The 20,543-nt window shown below is 48.2% G+C and overlaps 2 protein-coding genes across 2 annotated transcripts in view; one reads left to right on the top strand and one right to left on the bottom strand.

Annotated features, from left to right (window-relative positions):
- The first annotated feature begins 464 nt into the window (after nucleotides 1-464).
- On the top strand, nucleotides 465-815 carry LOC135813509 (uncharacterized). The gene has a single exon (XM_065326602.1). It carries the CDS (start codon nucleotides 465-467, stop codon nucleotides 813-815), a length of 351 nt encoding a protein of 116 aa, XP_065182674.1.
- Nucleotides 816-3,140: 2,325 nt separating this feature from the next.
- The window catches only part of LOC135815640 (uncharacterized), a 47,919-nt gene continuing 30,516 nt past the window's right edge, over nucleotides 3,141-20,543 (bottom strand). The window contains exons 29-41 of the mRNA XM_065328961.1: nucleotides 20,067-20,243; nucleotides 19,675-19,767; nucleotides 17,986-18,269; nucleotides 13,364-13,509; nucleotides 11,830-11,970; nucleotides 11,103-11,564; nucleotides 10,450-10,550; nucleotides 10,040-10,120; nucleotides 8,873-8,999; nucleotides 7,403-7,689; nucleotides 5,649-5,784; nucleotides 4,700-4,870; nucleotides 3,141-4,274 (exon numbers count right to left, since the gene is read on the bottom strand). Coding sequence (XP_065185033.1) covers nucleotides 4,156-4,274; nucleotides 4,700-4,870; nucleotides 5,649-5,784; nucleotides 7,403-7,689; nucleotides 8,873-8,999; nucleotides 10,040-10,120; nucleotides 10,450-10,550; nucleotides 11,103-11,564; nucleotides 11,830-11,970; nucleotides 13,364-13,509; nucleotides 17,986-18,269; nucleotides 19,675-19,767; nucleotides 20,067-20,243 — 2,325 coding nt within the window. The 3' untranslated portion in view covers nucleotides 3,141-4,155. The remainder of the gene's footprint in view (nucleotides 4,275-4,699; nucleotides 4,871-5,648; nucleotides 5,785-7,402; nucleotides 7,690-8,872; nucleotides 9,000-10,039; nucleotides 10,121-10,449; nucleotides 10,551-11,102; nucleotides 11,565-11,829; nucleotides 11,971-13,363; nucleotides 13,510-17,985; nucleotides 18,270-19,674; nucleotides 19,768-20,066; nucleotides 20,244-20,543) is intronic.

Raw genomic sequence — 20,543 nt, 5'->3', positions numbered from 1 at the left:
GGTACGCGGTGTCGACATGACTGTCATTTTTCTCGTTCACACCAGGGAGTCGTATGGTTCACACTAGCTTCGACTAGTAAGTGCGCGGTAGACCACTAGCACTGGCACTGGAATCGGACAGGTAACTGGTTATCACTAACTTCCACCCGGATACCCGCGCGCGCAATTCTAGCTCAATTCACACCTATTATGGTAGTATCAAGCCTTTCACGGTTTCGCCGGGCCGCGCGGCCGCAGCGACTATTAGCCTAGCCGCCTCGTCGTTTACCGTTACCCCATCTTGTTCTTTATGGTCTTTCGCGTGGCCTTCTTTCCGTCTTTCTTCTGAAGCAAACTAACTGTTAGTTACTTTGCCTAGTGGACAGTCCCTGGAAATAACCCCTCTCTTACCAGTAGTTGTGTGCGGTGAGTCGGCAAGCGCTACAGCAACCGTCAACGCTTCCTACCGGTATCAGCGTATCAGCATGGACAAAGACACTGTAGTAGAGAGTCAACACGCTTGCACTTATGCAGCGCTGCTGCTTTCCGACGGCGGTGCCGAGATAACGGCGCTCAACCTCATGAAAGTCATGCGCGCGGCCAATGTCGAAATTGAGCCGTTCTGGGCTGATTTGTTCGCCAATGCACTGTCCGGGCGAGATATCCATGAGCTCGTGGTCAAGGCTGCTTTGGAAGGTCAAGGCCCAGCCACAGCTACCAACGGCAACAGCAGCGGACAAGGTCAGAAACCGGCGGAGGAGGAAAAGAAGGAAGAGCCACGGCCAGTAAGCTCCGACTCGGACTCGGACGACATGGGCTTCGGCCTCTTCGACTAATTGGCTTGCAGGACGGCGCTGTAGCGGGTGCCGAAACCGGCACGAATTGCGACATGGGCCGAACTGAATGTGCATGCAAGTTAGTCAGCCGTTGTGCACTTGGGACTTGGCTTACCGTGTGCAGCAGAGACAGTGAGCGTGAGTATTAGTACTCATACAGCTTATCAGTATGACCTACATGTGTGCAGGGAAGTAACTAACTTCTCGGCACACATGTAGGTTATTGTACAGTGACTATTGCCTCTAACTTCCTGTGACGCAGCGCTCATACCCATTCTAAGTGCTTATGAAAAGAAATGCTTCGAAACCTAGACCGTGTGCATGTTCTGGCATTGGTGCGGAGTGTGGTTGTGTGCATGATTGATTTACCAACAAGGCAACAGAGCATACATCATAGAGTGTAACTGCTGCTGCATGGGTTGCTGTCACTACTGGTTTCCAGAACTACTGCGTCAAAATAGTTTTCATCTTTACTTATAAAGAAGAGGCACCTGTGACGTGTGTCTGTGTGTGTGTGTGTGTGTGTCACGTTCCTTATAAAGAAGAGGCACCTGTGACGTGTGTGTTTGTGTCACGCTGAAGCGCTGCGGAGCAGCGCTGCCCTGAGCACGCGAAGCGTGCGAACAGTGTAGCACAGTGTAGCTAGCGGCCGCAGAAGCACTGAGCACGCGAAGCGTGCGAACGAAGCGTGCGAATCGTGTAGCTAGCGGAAGAAGCCACAGAAGCACTGAGCACGCGAAGCGTGCGAATCGTGTAGCCACCACCACGTGCTGAGCACGCAAAGCGTGCGAACAGTGTAGGTACTAGGTGGTAGCAGACACGATCAGTACGAGTAGCAGTAGCAGCCGCGCGCAGAAGCACTGAGCACGCGAAGCGTGCGAATTATGTAGCCACCTAGCCTAGGCCATAGGTAGCACTAGCAGCCGCACAAGCGCTGCGGACCACGTGAACCGTTCTCTGCAAATAGAAACATCTGCAACAAAAGGATACAAAAGATCTGCACTGACTGCACTCTGCATCTGATCTGCAGTGAAGAGCGCATCGCACTTTTGTTCGTAAGTTTATGAATTTTTTGAGCCGCTTCATCCGCCACCAGGTGATGGACAACCCTGACCAGCCTCCCGAAGGCGTAACAGACGTCCCTCTCCTTCCAACGATGAAGAACCTCCCTCACCAGGCCGGACTTCAGCGGTTTGGCCACCACCACGTGCTGAGCACGTGTGCTGTTCATGTACTTGCTTCACCCGCATGCCACATTCGGCCAGGCAACGCTGGCCGGTGGTGCTGCTAGTTGTTTTAACACTGTGCTGGCGTATCTTTCTTTGTGTGCGTGTGCATACGCGTATGTGCTCATCTGCACGCTTTTGTGTGTTTGTGTTGTCCAGCTACTGCTGGTGACTGGGCACATAGCTGTGTATATCCACCACCTTTATTCCCAATCGAACTCGCGCACTTCCACCGAAACTGGGTGACTGCGCCCTACTAGATGGGGATTTGTATGCAAAATGTCACTAAAAGCGCCATTTCGTTCTTATAAAAGCCCGGATGACCGCGATTGGCCCATGTGTTGATTTTGGACCCCGAGTCGACTGGTTTTGGTCAAAGAATGGTTTCTCTATTCCCAATCGAACATGGTTGAACAAGCCGTCACGTGCTCCTGCGTGCCCAAGTCACCTGTCACCGCGCATGCCAGCACCCAGCAGGCGACAACTTTCACACCAAGGTTCAACTCAAACGACAGAACTGCACCCAAAAAAGGTCAAACAGGCCGGCTGTAAGTTGTACCCTGCAGGCACCGTGACCAGGTGACTGGTGTACGCAGGAGCACGTGACCGCTTGTTCAACCATGTTCGATTGGGAATAAAGGAGGAACACTGCATCGCAGCCTTTTCGGACCAAAACCAGTCGACTCGGTGTCCAAAAGACTACAACATATGGGCCAATCGCGGTCATCCGTGCTTTTATAAGAACGAAATGGCGTTTTAGTAACATTTTGCATACAAATCCCCATCTAGTAGGGCACAATGACCGCAGTCACCCAGTCAGTTCGGTGGGAGTGCGCGAGTTCGATTGGGAATAAAGGAAGAAGGGAGCGTCTCGGCTTCCTCGGACCAAGACCATTCGACTCGGCACCCCGAAGACTACAATATTCTGAAAATGAGTCGTGGCAGACTGGGAGTTGCAAACTCTTGGAAGCAAGCAACAGTTAGGTACATGACTTTGTACCGGCGTACGCTCTTGCTTACACCCAAAAGACCCCACTCCCCGAGGGCGCAACCCCATTGGTTTGCTGTGTGCCTGTGAAACTTAACTCGCATTATGGTGAGGTTTGCTTGGAGCAAAAGAGTAGTGTAAAGAACTATGCCTGAAAGAAAGTGGATTGATCTCGGCAGATTCGGACAGCAGGCACACTGACCCCAATTCTACAGTGCTGCTCAATATAATTATGATTCCGATCAAGCGAGTGAATGCCAAGCTGGCAGTGCGGCCCAAGACCGCCAGCACCGGGATGTGAACTGGCTCAAGGCGCTAGACTCCTGCGCAGTACTGCATAGAGTGTAGTAGACCATGTGACGCGAGTTTCCTCGTGGGTAGGAACTTGAATTTTTCTGCGACTAGTGCAGTGGAAGAGAGATCAAGCGTGTCGGTTGAATGCTTTGCTACTAAGTAAAAAAGAAATTGAGTAATTAGAAAAAGCACTATAAACTGAAGTGTTAAAAAAATAAATACTTGAAAGTGGTAATTCAAACAGTGTGTATCTGGGCATAACCTTGACCAGCAAGTTCCTACAGAAAGCTACAAGTACGTATGATACAACATTCGTGATGGATGGAGTAAATCTTGGCAGGATCCACTCAAGGACGAGCTGTGCATAACACCCCTTGTGCCAGAGGAGAAATAATTAGGTTCATTTACAGTTGTCGCGAGCACCAATACATTTCAAGCATGAATGCATAACAAAAGTGAGGAGTTGTACTGCTTCCTTTGAGAGCAGTAGAAAACGACAAAATTGAGAGACAGAATCAACGCAAGGCGAGCCACATGTACATACTGTATAGTCGTGCATAAAAGCCGCAGCTTACATGACTTTTTTCTATACAAGACCGGTATTTCTATGTATGTCAACACCTAAAACCAGGCTTATATGCCGACAGTGCATCTCGAAAAATCAGGCTTGCATTCAAAACCGGCTTCTAAACAAGACACTACGGTACTTGAAACAGAAGTTGCAGGCAATACAAAACCTAGCAGGCACGACAAAGCACAAGGGGCCTGGAACAGCACCCTGTGTATTGTGTAACAGCAGCAACCCACACAAATGGCCCGTGGGTGCAGGTCGTCACGTTGCTTGCACATCCGTGAACGTTACTTTGCGCGTGGAGAGCGCAGCATTCGCAATCTGCTTCTCCCTCGCGGAACCGGACCGCAAGAGAACATGGAATAAATTCCTTGGACGATCTGCAGGAACACACAAGGAGCAAAAGTCTGCAGTGAGCTTGTGTGGTGAATGAAAAGATCCACAACATACTTGTCGTTACATACTAGGGTGAAACAATCATGCGGACTACTTATCACTTACTCGTTACAGTCTTTTCGTTTACCGTATTTCCCCGATTGTAAGTCGCACCTTTTTACATTAAACTTCAAGTGCAAAGAACGGGGTGCAACTTACAATCGAGTGTGACTTCTTACTTATGTGAATGCATTGAGACGATTTGGTTCGGACGTGAGAATGGGCTGCGACTTATAATCAAGTGCGACTTATATTCGGGGAAATACGGTACTCAAAATGTGCAATTATGACTGGAGGGCTAAGTTAAATATGTCTGTTGGTTGGCCTGAGGCAATTAATTAGAGCCCTTCCCTCCCTCCCCCTTCCTTACCAGTTGTGCTCAGCAATCGCTTGTGCTCAATGCCAATGTTGTGCAGAACGGTTGCCGCACACAAGCGTGGCACCAATGCAACCGGGTGCACATAGTCTAGTAGGCTGGTGCAGGATGGCAATGTGCTGAGGCGCTGGCTTGTCCCAACATCACACAGCCAATCCACCATGCCTAGCGCAAAGAGCACAGCCAAACGAAGCCTTCATGAAGGGCCTTACGGATGCCCAGACTGCTTGGTGAAATTCGCAGAATGAACAGTACCGAAACTACACTCAAACATGTGAGCAAGGCTCAGCTCACACCTAAGTTGGAGCTAGCAGTTACTCTCCTGGTGCCTCTGCAAATGCAAACCAAACATGCATACTGCAGGGGCAACGTCGGAAGGTATTCTAGTGTGCTACGGTCATTCTAGTGTGCTACGGTCATTCTAGTGTGCTACGGTCAGCCATCTGAACTGTACAATTTACTCATGTGGGAGGGGTGACTGAGCCAATTTTTTTGGAAATTTAGAGTCCAGATCAGTGTATTTTATTGATTCACGGGGTACCTGGGGCAAAATGTGGTATGGTCAATACCGTAGTGACCGTACCGTGTCCGACGCCACTGCACTGAGATTGTACGGAAAATCACAAACAATGAGTGCCGGTATCTGTTTTGCAATTTGCCCAGTCCTAGTCAGCCCCTACACCGATCACAAACACTCGCCACACAGAGGCAACAGGATCTAAAATTTAATGTTAACAAAGTGTGTACCTGATCGGGGCAAAGTGCATGCAGCAGGATACGGGCAAAAGTTTGGGCATGATCACAGACCAGGGCAATTTGAGTGCACATGTGCAACAAAATATCATGTTTGGAATAAAATGTTGAAAGTTGCTGGAGCCTTGAGAAAAGCACCAGGTAGATTAAAATTTGAACAAATGATTTTAAAACTGTGTTATTCGCTCACCTGGAATCTTGATGAGGTGAGCCACGCCATCATGACTGAAGCTCAGTGCCAGACAGATATGCAGCAGGCATTGCACTAACACGCCATCCTTTAGGGGAAGATGCCCAGTAGCATGGAAGCGAGTCAGAAGGCCCTCCTGCGAGGAAAACAATCAGAGATGTGCGTGGTGAAGGCTTCTGCTGGTGCATGTATGTGAACCAACCTAACTGCTTGGTTTACTCATTCTGCGGACAGAACTGTTTTGTCCTTTGTGGACTCATCAGCGCAGAACAGAGAAAATGAGGCCAAACCTGATAGCAATGAAAACAAAATTTCCAAAGCCAGATCTAAACCAGGCCCGAACGTACCTCGCCAGAGTGCTCAAACTAACAAGTAAGTGACGTCTGCATAACGCAAACCGCAAAGGCATCACCTGCTACGTTTATACAGTGCTGCTCAATTAAGTCCAGTCGAATCACTCAAGTACGCACCGGGCATTACCCAGCCCTAGACCTGTGAGCACTTGCAGGCTTTTAAAAGCGACCGCCCCACGGTGCAAGGAAAAGCGGTCGTTAAAGCCAGGTGGTCTTTAGAACCAGGTCCCACAGTGTCTGTGTAGAACTGTCTGTGCATGGAAAAACGGTCGTTAAGAGCAGGTGGTCGCTAAAACGAGAGGTCGCTTACACCAGGTTTTACTGTACTTAGATATCTGTGCACCCAGTCTGTATTTCAAAATCAACAAGTTCACCCAGTCTGTATTTCAAAATCAACAAGTTCACCCAGTCTGTATTTCAAAATCAACAAGTTCACCCAGTCTGTATTTCAAAATCAACAAGTTCACCCAGTCTGTATTTCAAAATCAACAAGTTCACCCAGTCTGTATTTCAAAATCAACAAGTTCACCCAGTTTGTATTTCAAAATCAACAAGTTGAAGGGCATGGTGTATTAAAGTTACATCCTTTTTTTGTCGAACTTTGAGAATTACTTTAGTAGACATAGTGGCCGGCTGGCACAAGTTCAAACAAGCGGTAATCGACTGAAAATGGCCGGGAAACGTCCGATGTCTGACGGCTAGTAATATGGAAAAATGCCACGCTTTCTGGAGTAATAGCCCTCATCGGGACGTGACCTCCTTCTTGTTGGCAAAGTTGCTTTGCGGATCATATTTTGCAGAGTTATAAGCATTGGCTTTTCAATAAAAACGAGCACCAAAATATATAATGAAGAAGAGGTTGGTGCGACTTCGGCGATACTTGGGGAATTGTGTGTTGCTCCCTACGTGGGAGCTCATGCTTTCCTGCCGACAGCACGAGGTGTTTGTCGCGCTGGAAACGGAGCATCTCTGTAAGTTTGTATTAAAGCATCCCTGGTGATGGTTTAGTCTGGAGAGCACTATGGTGCTCCTTCAGACACAATCCTCCTCAGCCTACTCAAGCTCAACTGATGAGGGGTGAATTCCTCGAAACACTGTGTAATGAGCAGGGAGTGGTGCTTTCTTGGAGGTTTGCCAAGTTGAAGGTTCGATGGACTTCTCGTGTGGTCTGGATGGCAGTCGTGAGTCAGTCAAGTGAGAATTCAAGTCGGCAGGAAAAGCGCGAGCTTCTACGTAGGGAGCAACACACAATTCCCAAAATATATAGATTGACATTAAAGTGGTCACTTGCACGGAACACATCACGTCTGTTCTAAGTTGTGGGCAGTGCCCTGGCTAAAGGGAGGTATACTACTATAGTGGACCCTGTTCCCTTGCACAGTATGTAGCAGCAGCACTCACCCGAATCAACACCCTCCGACATGCAGTGGAGCGTGCACAGTTGGCGAGCACGGAGCACAGCTGAAGCAATGATACATTATGAGCTGAGATTGATGAGGAGGCAGAGCTGCTACTGCTACTGTTTGCAGCGGCCGCCGAGGCTGGTGCAGAACAGTTGCGCAGTGTGGATGTCAGCGACAATAGATGTGTAACACGATGAACCAGGAAGTGAATCACGGATTTCACTCTTGTTGACGACCGTGAGGTGGAGGGGCCGGGCGTAGAGGCCAGAAGGAGTGATTGACAAGCTGTAACGCAGAAAGATTTACACACTATACCGTAAATGCTGCGTATTATAGCCGGGCTTATTCCTGTAGAAGCCGATGTCACGGCTTCTATTCACATCGGGCTTCTATTCACACCAGGTATTTCTATGTGTGTCAATACTAAAACCAGGCTTATGTGCCAACAGTGTATCTTGAAACTCAGGCTGGTATTCAAAACAGGCTTCTATGTGAGACGGGCTTTAAACAAGACACCACGGTAAGCTAATCAATGCCACTGTTTGGTCTGCCGATTTCTAGTCTACACAAACTATTGAAATGACAAGTGCATGTGGCACTTCCTTATTGGAAAAAAAGTCTGTGCATTGGAGTAGCTTGTCTGACCTTACTTTCCAATTCTGAAATCCTTACTTTCAGCTGGAAGTGAAGATGGGCTTCAGCCAGATGGAAGATTTCATTAAGTTATCATGACTTCAAAGTGAAACCCTGGTCCTCTCGGGCTTTGAAGCTTGGAAGGACTAATGTTCTGCACGTTAGTTGCTCTGTATGAGCTCTTTCAACTAGGGAGAGTTAAGAGTTCACATACCCGGATGCAGCTGAGTGAATGGTACGGCAGAAGTTCCTAGCACACTCTCATATTGGTTTAGAAAGAATAATCACACATGCACACATGCACACGCGCACACACACACACCTCAGACCTCAGACATGCCCATCGCGGAAGCGATGATAGCGAACAGCTATGTTAGACATAGCAACTTGTGCTGGGATTACACCATTCAACAGCTTGCAAGGCTGATGAATTGACCGCCACTATTTTTAGCCTGGTATCCACCACACAGCTGTTTGAAGTGACTTTTTCTGGCCAGTGAATCCCTATTTTTCATTTTTCCATTTTTTTTTTCTACACACACACACCACACCACACCACATACTCCGGCATACACTGGCTGTTGGTAACCACCCAGGAGAATGAAAGGAAAGTCAGGAAGAGTCCGAGAAAGAGAAGAAAGACGTGCGCGACCATAATCGTCGGGAATTGAACCCGCAACCTCTCGATTGGAAATCGACTGCACATACCACTGCACCATATGGGACCGCACACACACACACACACACACACACCATACACACACACATACACATACACACACGTACCCCCCCCCCCCCCACACACACACTTGTAGACAGAGAGACGCACAAGTACCTTGAGAGCAGTTAGATGTAAAGGACAAAAGGAAGCCAGTCATGGCCAGCATCAGAACTTCGTGTTGAAGTGACCAGCACCATAGGCGGTGGATAGACACAGCTATGTGCCCAGTCACCAGCAGTAGCTGGACAACACAAATACACAAAGTGTGCAGATGAGCACATACGCGTATGCACACGCACACAAAGAAAAACACGCCAGCACAGTGTTACTAGTGAGCAATAGCCATACACTGCACTACAGTACTGCATTAGGCGCCGGTCACACATGCATGGCGCTTTTGCGACACCACCAAAGCTGCACCACAAAAGTTGGGATATCCCCGGATCACCATGGATACTGCGCCTGGCGCCACGGCGGCAATCTCAAAAGCGCCACAACCAAAAAATTGGTGGCGAAACACAAAAGCGGTAGTGCAACTTTTGCGGCGTTGTCGTTGTTGGATCTCTTGGATCTTGGAAAAATTAGTTTTTCATCTCTCGTCATGAAGTGGACTGCTGACCAAGAGCAACTGCTCCTCTCCCTCTATTTCGAGGTCAACCATCCGACATGGGACTCGACTCAGGCGTCCACCGATGCTCAAGGAGCTTCCGCAAGATTCAAACGAAGAGAAATTGAACAACATGAATATTGAGGCAATCTCCATAGCTCTCCGCAGTCGCTGGTCACGACGTAGTCGGCGATTCTGGGCGTTTCTGCGATCCATACCAGCGCAGGAAAGGAATTTTGAGGCTACAGTCTTTTTCAGAGAAAAGTTTTACGACACCTGTGGAGACCCGTGAAGCTGCGTGCGTACCAAAGCCTTTGCATGTGTGACCGCCGGCAGAAAAGAGCCACAAAAGCGCCCACTGCCAGCGTGTTGGAGGCAGCCGCAAAAGCGGTGTCGCCGCCTGCATGTGTGACCGGCGCCTAACTGGCCGATGGAATACAGAATGGTCCTTAGGTACAGCTCCGCTATCTTTCATTTCAGTGTGGCACATGTGATCTATGCTACTGGGTACTGGGCCCTGCGTGGAGACACAGCTCCCCTTTCCTTCCCGCATGAACCCTAGATTACTGGGTATTGGATCTACTCAGCAGCGAGAGCAATGACAAACATGGTAGCAGCGTGGGTGGAATAAAGAAAGGCAATGCCCGGAAATGCTGGGCCGGAGAGAAACTCACCTTTGCATTACTGTCTTGATACACAACATTCTGCAGAAGTCGCAAGGCAGTTTGGCAGACGGACACAGTCGATCCTTCAAGCTGAGAGAGAAAGAGAATCATAATTTCTCATGACAAAATAACAAACATACTTGAACAAACACCCTAACAAAGCTTGTCTCTGGCCCATCACTAGCAGCAGCAGCCAGTGTTCATCTTCAGATAGGGTAGCTAAAGTTACTGTAGGCTAGAGGAGGTGGCCTCGAATCAAGGGCCGCTTTCAAGACCCGTCCCACTCATTATACTAGTACTGCAATGCATACACACATGTGATTGTGTAGTTATGTTGGTGCAGCACAAGTATGGTTAGTATAGAGTATACAACAGGCAGCAAACTTTCATGCACTGTCTCTCAGTGACACAACACTCACCGCCCTGCGTTCTGTAGCTGACAAGTTCACCTTGAGTGCTACTGCTGACAGTTGCTGCACACACTCCTCCACCCTAGACAACAACTTGCCAATGAAGCCAGCTGTGAAGAAAAAAGAAAAGAAAAAACATGCCTGCCATAAAGTGCCATTCTATACAAGGTTTAATTTTTAATTTTTTTTAAAATTCCACCACTGAAGGATAAAAGTGAAGAAGAGGTTGGTGTGACTTTGGCGATACTTGGGGACATGGGAGCAACACATATATGGGAGCTCGCGCTTTTCCTGCCGACTTGAATTCTCAATTGAATTCTTGCAGGTTTGCCGAGTGGACGGTTCGATGGACTTCTCGTATGCTCTGGATGGCAGTCGTGAGTCAGTCAAGTGAGAATTCAAGTCAGCAGGAAAAGCACGAGCTCCCATGTAGGGAGCAACACACAATTCCTGAAGGGTAAAAGACGCAGCATATGGAAAATGTTAGTCACACCACTACTCCATACTACACTCTTGGCCGACAATTCCATTGAGGTATTAATATTGCAAACCCTCTAGACAGCTGTTTTGCTCTGGCAGAGTTCATCAGTGGAGTAAGATAATGAGTGATTCTGGTGTGAATGATGAATACTAGGGAAAAACCTGACACAATGATTCCATACCTTTCACAGCTTGCTGTCTGGCTAGGGGTGATAGAGCAAGCAAAGATATCAGCAGAGCATGGCCAGAACTTGCAGCGCTCGGCAGCCGCTTCCCTGATGTTGCACACAACTCACTTGTCTCTATCAGGAACATGACCAGACAGCGTGAGCACAGGTTGTGCTGCTGCTGGTGCTGCTGGCTCTGATGAGCAATACTGGACACACTATCGCCATGTGGAGCTCCAGTTGTTACTTCTGTTGTTGCTGGCGGTGTGGCGAATGAGATAGTCCGACAAGGTGGACTACCGCTGCCACTCTCGGTGCTCTCATCCTGTTCAGACTCGAGAAGCTGAAGAAGTGCCGACACTGGACCAGACTCTTGCCTATTTTCTGTGTGAGCATGTGACAAGAGACTGCTGAGCAAGACCAGGGCAGACATCTTCTCCTCTTCAGATTCACTGGACAGAAAGCGCCGGCACCAGCCTGCAGGTGCAAAACAAGAGAGGAAAGTATTTGCAAACATATTGGAATGAGAAGCAGAAAAATCAAAGATAAAGGGCACAAAAACAGAACAATGCACTGCCAGAGCACAATACTCACATCAGCAGATCGGGCCAGCATGTACAACACGAGCCCTTTCAAAACAAATATACAAGAATATGTGCTCCTGAAATGCAGTAGCGTATTAATGGCTACATTTTCAGAAAGGTATACGTCGTAGCCTGATCACCTAGCTACTGATACGCACATGAGAATGTTGTCCAAGACTGACAGAGGAAGGTGGAAACAGTCATACGAGCCTGTTGCGCCTCCGTCGACGCTGGCAGTGCAAAGAAGTGTCCAATGATGTCAGAAACAACCAGAGCTATGGCCGCAGGAGTGGAACCATCTGGATAGGGCAGCAATGACAGGCAAGCATCCAAAGCTCAACCTCTACAAGAAAAAGGAGAGAGTCACAGAACACACTGCAAAAGCATACAGGTACTTCCACACAGAAACAATTCTGGCAAAAGAGAGAGAGAGAGAGAGAGAGAGAGAGAGAGAGAGAGAGAGAGAGAGAGAGAGAGATAGAGAGAGAGAGATAGAGAGAGAGATAGAGAGATAGAGAGAGACAGAGATAGAGCGAGAGAGAGAGAGAGCGAGAGAGAGAGAGAGAGAGAGAGAGAGAGAGAGAGAGAGAGAGAGAGAGAGAGATACAGAGATAGAGAGAGAGAGAGAGAGAGAGAGAGAGAGAGAGATAGAGATAGAGATAGATAGAGAGAGAGTAAGAGAAAGAGAGAAAGAAAGAGAGAGAAAGAGAGAGAAAGAGAGATAGAGAGATCTTAGTCTTTCCTCAGCAGAGAAGCGAAAAAGAAGCCGTCAGGATGGCCCCAGTATTTGAGTTGAAAAGAACACAGTGTAGAATACAGAATGTATCTAGCGCAAGCCTACAAAGGCACACCAAAAGATGCTAACCTGACAAGTAAGGTGCGAGTTGACAGATGGGGTGAGAGGACAAAAAGGCAACAGTGCACAAGAACAAAGGGGCGAGTGAAGACTTTAGTGCGCGTTAAGGAAAAGTAGGACATAACACCTAGTCTACTTCAACACGCACATTTCGGGCTACAATCGTGAACGTATATTGAATACAATGCCTCTTGGTGACGGTTCACAGTGACAAAGAGAATGCCCTGCTCATGTGTTAACATAGCTGTCATGCCAAATCAACTACACACTACAACAGAGGGCAGTCAATTAGTGGACAGAAATTTTGAAGTGTGGTATGCTAAAATCCCCCCCCCCCTGTGCACGCATGGTCACGTGTACTGGTTTCCTGCATTCATGTCTGGAGTAGTCTGGCTGTCATGTTCATTGTCGTGCTGTGTTACGGTCATGCGCGTCGGCATCTTAGTTCATGACAAACCTGTCTGCTTATGCTCTCTTTGTACGCATTCATGTCAGGCGATAGAGCGGCCCTCATTTGCATGTGTCGACGAGTCCGGGTCTCTGGTTTCACATGTGCCTTTTATGCCGCCCTGCTCGGCCTGCTGTGCCTTTATGTTGCCCTGCTGTGTTATATACCATGGTGCTTTTCCTTTCGGCCAGTCTTCTTTCGCTAGTTAGTTGGAAACACAAGGAAGTTTGCAATGCGAGTTGAGCCTGAAGTGATACAGTCTAGAATCCAGTAAAGCGAGCCAGACAGAGCTGGCCACCCCCTACCTAGAACGAATCCTTTGACAAAACCGGACAAAACAAAACACCACTGAGACACACCCACACGATGCAATTAGTAGTCGACTTACCAAGACACGCCACAAGACGAAGCAATGGCGGGCCGTCTGCTGACACTGCCCATGATCGTGCAACACTGGAAGCGCCCAGCACAGCACTCAGCAGATAACAGCAGGACTGGCGCAGCGTCAGGCTAGCTAGTGTGCAGCAACATGTGCTGATGACAGCCCATACACGCCCAAGATGACGACGGAGACAATGATGACCAGAAAATGAACAACAAGACCAACAAGAGCAGCAAGAACAAACAAACAAAAAGCAGGTCAAGATAATGTTCATTGCACGGAACACGAACATGGCTCAAGCTAGAGCCATGCAAAGACACCGAGGAAACATGGGGGGGGGGGGGGGAGAGAGAGAGAGAGAGAGAGAGAGAGAGAGAGAGAGAAGAGTAAAACAGTGACTTAGACTTCATCAATCCTAGAAAGAAATGCATTATTGGTGCATGTATTACTTAAGGCTGTCATCACACCATGGTACAAAGCGCTGCGTCTACGTCCACGTAAGGAGTTTTTGGTCGGTTGTCATGATGATCCGTATACGGGGTGAAAACGGGAGCAGAGGAAACGGGAGACGTAGACGTGGTATGGAGAGGGGGGTATACGACTTTTTTTTATGAACGTGCGTATCTCCCCCAGCCTTTTTCCGAGCGACCCTGTACTTCGATGTACGTGCGTCTAAATTTCTCCAAAAACCTGACTGCGTGTACGCGTCAAGAACTATGCCTGTCTGATGACACGACCACCCGTTTTGGGTTTTTTTCACCATAGACGTAGACGTAAACGGGAGTCGGAGAACGTGGTGTGATGACGGCCTTAGTAGTACATGTACAGCAGAACAACACAGTCAATACCTAGGTAGATGAAGGGATAGAGACATATATACATTGATCAGATCATTGCATGCGCACCGGTAACTACGCTGTCCCTTCATCCACCCACTGCATACATGCAGTGGGTGGATGAAGGGACAACATACGAAAGTTCTCCCGACGATTTGAGGTCGAGTGGAAAGTCTGCTGCTGGCATCTCCGGTATACCTATGTCGCGAAGCTATCGCGAATATTCAATGATCCAGTTATCATGCATGGCATTGTGTTCATTTCGGAGCTCCAAATTTGTGATGCTACTACTGCGAGCTGTTCCATAGTACATACTAATTTAGAGCATGCACAACCAGCTATTCCGCAGTGCGCACCGTACCGCCATGCACTTGTGTGTACATATGGCGTCTTCATCAAGTTTCTGGTAATATTTTCAGTCTATTCAGTCTATTAAATGTATGTAATCAAGCACGCTCAGGAGGTCATGATGGCTGAATATTGCCCGAGCCTGCAGCCCAAGGGCCATAGGCCCGAGGGCTGCAGGCAAGGGCAAGATTCAGCCATCATGACAGACAGAGCGTGCTTGATTTGATTTCTTACATCGCGAAGCAAGGTCAAAGGTCGAAAGGTCGAAGGTCGACAAATTATTCTCGAAATGACGTCAACCGGTCCTGACATTCCCGGCATGACGTCAAACGGTCCTGAAACTCCCGAAATGACGTCAAACGGTCCTGATGGCCTGATTATGCCCGCGGCTGGAAGATCGCCTATTGGCCATGGCCCCGGCAACGATCACGTGTCATGTAAGAAAATTATGTAAACCAAGTCACCTTATTGCGAGTGTTGTGATTGTCTGAGTCTCGCTTGCCCCGATATGGGGCGAGATCATTAGAGGGACGATGCTTCACGATGTTTTTGGTGCCGAAACCCGGCCTACATGTACATGTAGGTACTAGGTCACAGCTGCCATGTCGGAGTCATCGGAATCTGTGAGTGGCTCTGCCAAGACAAAACGAAAGCTACTCGAGGCTCACCGGGTCGTCACGCAACAACGGGTTGTGGAAGCCGACAGGCTGCTGACTGACGGCACGCCAAAGTTGGAAAAGATAAGTGCCTTTTGTGTAACCTTCAACGCCACCGAAACGAAGTGTGAATCCCTGTACGAGTCGTTCGCAACTTTGATCAATGATTTTGAATCATCGAAATCACAGGATAGAAAAATCAAAAAACAAGAGGAAGAATACGGAGATACGGTTGTTCTACGTATTTCGGAATGCAATGACAAATTGGCTAGTTTAAAAGGAAAAACGGTGAATGCAAAGACGGCGGTACCGAGTGCAACAGATCAAGTGGAAAAAGGAATGAGCAGTCTGGTCCACATACTATTGTGCGTGCTCAGGGTCCAACATCATACACGTTATTGCCCAATGGAGTTGAACGTACTGTTCACTTCAATCGCTTGAAGCCAGTTACTTCATCGTGCCCAGTTACCTTACCGTCGTCTGTCAATGATCTCCCCGACCCAGTGATTTTGTCAGCTAATGACTTTGCTCCTGTTGTGCCACATGGTGCTGATGACTCTGTGCCGAGTCCGCCTCCGTTGTCGCCGCCTGTTGCCGTATCACCTCTACCTCCTCCTGTTGCTCCTCCAGTATTAGTGCGTCGATCAGGCCGGATCCGCACTGCTCCTGCGAGATTTGGTGACTATGTTTTCTAGTTAGGTCTGTTGGTCCGACCGGTGCTATAGGTTCCACCTTTTCTGCCAAGGCCGCTGTGGCCCCAGATATACTCGCTGATTTTAAGGTGTGTATGTCGGAACTTTTGGACGAGAGACTGGCAGTATTGACATGCAATGTTGACAATTTGAGCAAAGAGGTGAAGGATCTCAAGGCCAGAGTGAACGAGTTGGAGCGCGAAAAGACGGAACTGGCCAGCACCGTACAACCCCTGACAGAGGATATGAGTACCCGTACTCATTCTGCGGTGTCTTGCCACGTGTCCCATGACACCGTGTCTACCGTACGCCAAGTGGTTGAGGAAGAGTGCATGCAACTGCAGATACGGGACAATGTCATTATTTCAGGCATAGGGGAGCACACTGAGGAGACGCTAGTAGATGTGCCGGCATCACTTGTTCCGGACATAGATACATCAACCTTCACTGCAGCAGACTGCCTCGGATGACCAGGAGGTGATCGACCAAGGCTGATCCGCGCTGCGCCAAGATGACAGCCACCACCAAGGCCAAATTGATGGATGCGCGCTTTGGCTTGAAGCATGGTACGAACCCAGTTTACGTAAACCACGATCTAACTATGCAACAGCGAGAGGCCCGTCGAAGTCTCCTGCCGAAGTACAAGCAGCTCCGTTCACAGGGTGTGAAGTGTCTCCTTCCCCGTGATAAGATCCTAGTGGATGGCAAGCCCATTACAGAAGAGAAGATCACGCAACTCTTGATTGTGGCCCGCGCCGTTAGGACTGTGGTCAAACTTATTTTGCCACAGCATTGACAACAGTCTTTACTACGGCCTGTGCGTTCACGGTGAAGAAGGATGTTCTTCCTACCCAACTAATCAGCCATGTAATCTATCATTTCGAATGTCGGCATTGTGATAGCCGATATGTAGGAAGAACCCTTCAGCACCTGAACGCACGCGTCAAACAACATGTACCATTGTACCTATTGTCAGATGCAGCCAGAGCCCAGCGACCTGGACGAGGCCGTCCCCGCAAACAGTTGCCTGTTGCACAACTATCTCAGAACCACACTATTCTAGTACCGGTTGAACCTACTACAAGTACACAGGTACATGTGATTGCAGGAAATGGCCAAGCACAGGTACAGAAACCAGTAACAAGAAGCATGACTCGTGCGGTGATAATGACATCTACAACCGGACATGGACTTGCAGCGAGCAGTAGCGTAGGATTGTCGTCGGGTGCAGAGGACGATATGGAAGAAGAAGAGGATGAGAAAGGTGTGAGCAGTGATGAAGAAAGTGAGCTGGAAAAGCAAGATGAAGATGACTGGACTGAAGGTGAGAGGACAACAAAAGGGTCAGCAATTAAGAAACACCTCAAGTAGCCAATGCCGCTCAGTGTATGACGATTCATGCTTCACTGTTTTGTGCCGTGCTCGTAGGTTTCGTGAACTTAAAGAGGTATTAGAAGCTGTTTTCATCCGTAAACACAATCCTAATCAATCCTAATCATTTTCTTTCTGAATGCATAGAATCTATGCATTAACAATTTTTTTTAATGCATAGATTCTATGCATTCAGAAAGAAAATGTCACAAAACTGAGACTCTTCACCAAGCATTCACACACGTATTCATTCGCATGCACCCACACCTCACAGTTCCTCACTCTATCGCATTCACCTGCTTCCACGCCTTCATTTCACTCACTTTTTGTAGTAGCTCACACCGTTGGAACACTCTCACATCTTTTCTTTTTCTTCTTTCTTTCGTCTTCTCTCCCACTTTAGTTTTTTTCACCCCTCACCTTGTATACTTCCCACTATCCTATAGACGTATAAGTAGTTTGTTTCTCCACATAGCTTCTATTGTGAGACGAGTTTTCCCCGATGCTAGTCTCAAGAAAATCGATTAGGAACATCAATTTTAACAAACATGTACTTCGAAGTATTCTCATTGATCATTTCGTAATGTCCGCTTCGCTTATACTATTTATCGCCTTAATAAAGTTATTGTCTCCTCGTCGCCTATTCAGTCTAGCCTGCATTCACGCAGGCCTGACACATTCCAATCAAGTCCTAAATGAATGCCCGGCCGCGAGCTGTGATTTACCTCAGGATTGCGCTGAGCACATTGTGCTGCATCAACTGCTCTGCCACCGGTGCACACGACAGCGACAGCAAGTTGTGTAGCAACGGACACAGGCAGCCTAGCCATGCGTCCACATTGCACTTCACATTGCTACAGTCGCCACTGACACTGTTGTCACCGCCACCCTCACTAACACTGCCGCAACCCATAGGAGAACACTGTACGAAGGCATCGTGCAGCCATGGGAAGAACTTCACCGTCTTGGCGGACAACCAGGCTAACAGCCCCGGCACAGTGCACAGGTTCTACAGCCAAACACACACACACACACACACACACACACACACACGCACACACACACACAGAGTCAAAAGCACGAGGCAGACAGATGCACATCTGGTTACAGTAAAACCCCAGGCTCCTGATGATCCTACGGAGTGCCCTTGCAGAAACACTGTCGTTGGAAAACAACCCATTTACACATACTCCAGATATAACACGGGCACTGCTGCACAGGCGCGTGCGCCGGTGCCCTTCAAGGGGGGTTTCCGGGGGACCTCCCCGGGAAAATTTTCAAAAAATGAAGCAAAATCCTGCATTTTGAGCGAAAAAAAGGGGGGTTCCGGGCACCCAGGAACCCATACGGGGCACGCGCCTGCTGCAGATGTTTGGATTCATGAATCATGACAAGGCTGGCATCTACCAGAATCAGGAATCTTCTAGTCAAACTCCTTCAAAGCAGTGAACCTACTACCTCCGACAAGCGAAACTTGGCGTGTTTTTTTACTTCAGGTTACTCGAAATAACTCACACTTTACATTCGAAAATAATCATTGATTCACCACAATACAACTAACTTTGTATTGCTCAACAAGGACATAATCATTAGAGACACCAGTCAGTCTGAATAATTCTCTGCTGATTCGGGGATCGCAGCTTATTGTGGAGAGGAATTGTCCCTGTAGTGAGACGAAAATGCGACAAGAGCGGATTCAGTTGCAGCAAGTACCTCTGCTGTGATAGCTCTGGAAATCTCGATGTCCCGCATGTTTGCTGTGATCGAGGCACGATGTCGAGGGTAGTCATTTCCGCCCCCACTTTCCAGGATGCCGTAGTAAGAATTGTGCAACACCTCCACACGCGTCTGGACTCCCAACCTTTTGTCGGGTATTCTCGCTAACAGTCCAAAATTGCCGGCAGCAATTCCTGGCGGATTTCGTTAGCCACCAGAGACGCATCGCTCTGATGGCTAATGAAAGACACTAGGTTGTTGACATAGACGTCTGAACTCTGTGCTGGCTGATTCACCACGTGGAGAGAGAGAACTCCTTGGTCTTGCATTGAAACGCGAAAGCACGACGATTCTCCTTCGCAGAATGGAAACACGCATCGTTGTGCTGGTACACGAGAGACTGGTCTGCCTTAGCAAACCTACCTCTGACAAAGTCTGAGCCATGTGCCACTCACCAGCTCGTCGCTTGGCTTCCTGCACCCGGTGGCATCGAGCTACAAGTTAGTAGGTAGTACCTCGCACCTTGTGAAGTTGTGGTACGAACGAACAAAAAAAAACAACGAAAAACACGCCAAGTTTCGCTTGTCGGAGGTAGTATTAAATTTTGTTGAACACAAGTTTCTTCATTCACATGGAGATAACAGCACTGATCAGTGTGCAAGTCCAGTGCAGTGTGGATTTGGCACAAGACGGCTTACCTGTACCCGCGATGACTGTGAAGTCTGCTGGCAGACTGACGACAAGGCAGAAAGCGTGTGCCGATGAGTGAGTTGAATCAATACCAAGCATGCCTGAGATATATAGAGAGAAAAAAAGATAGATAAGGGGTAGATAGATAGATAGATAGAGAGAGAGAGAGAGAGAGAGAGAGAGAGAGAGAGAGAGAGAGAGAGAGAGAGAGAGAGAGATGGATGGATAGAGCGACATAGAGGCTGTTTCTGATGGTTTCAAGCATCATAAAAACTTTTCTATACGATTTCTGGAACAAAAACACTGCACTGCAATCTTATCCAGGACGGTGGAGTAGTGTAACATTCCTGTACAGATGGAGCACAAACAAGCCACAAAGTCCATAACCAGCCCACCATACCTGTTTCCTCACAATGGAGCCAAGGCTCTCATCACGTAAGTAATCCAGAGCTAATCGCCAGACATTGTCACCATGGTCATGGTCATGCCCATGGTCATCGAACGCAGCCAGTACAACTGCAATGGTGCTGGGCTCTTGCAGCAGAACACACAGCCACTGGAGACAAGACCACTGAACCTAAACACATGGGAAATAACATAAAAAAAGTTACAGTGTCGATCGGAAACGAAAAGCCTCATTGAAAATTAGTGAATTACAACTCCAGAAAGAAGTAAGTAGTCAGATGGTGAGCCAAGGAAAATACTGTATAAATACTGTATAAATACTCTTCTGATTGTTCAAAACCTGGTTTAGTTGGCGGGCTCTAGCGCATAACCTGTGCCCCACCATAAAAAAAGCAATAGGATACACAGACTTGACTTCAATAATGCACAAGTTTGAGGGAGTTCTAAAGGGAGAAACTTTACAACACAACCC

The sequence above is a fragment of the Sycon ciliatum genome, chromosome 4, assembly GCF_964019385.1.
Source record: "Sycon ciliatum chromosome 4, ocSycCili1.1, whole genome shotgun sequence".
NCBI lineage: Eukaryota > Metazoa > Porifera > Calcarea > Leucosolenida > Sycettidae > Sycon > Sycon ciliatum.
Note: the sequence above shows the minus strand (reverse complement) of the source record. Positions and strands in the feature narration are given on the sequence as shown.

What these genes read in the sequence shown, in the direction of transcription:
- LOC135813509 (XM_065326602.1), top strand. Translation starts at nt 465, where the DNA reads ATGGACAAAGACACTGTAGTAGAGAGTCAACACGCTTGCACTTATGCA.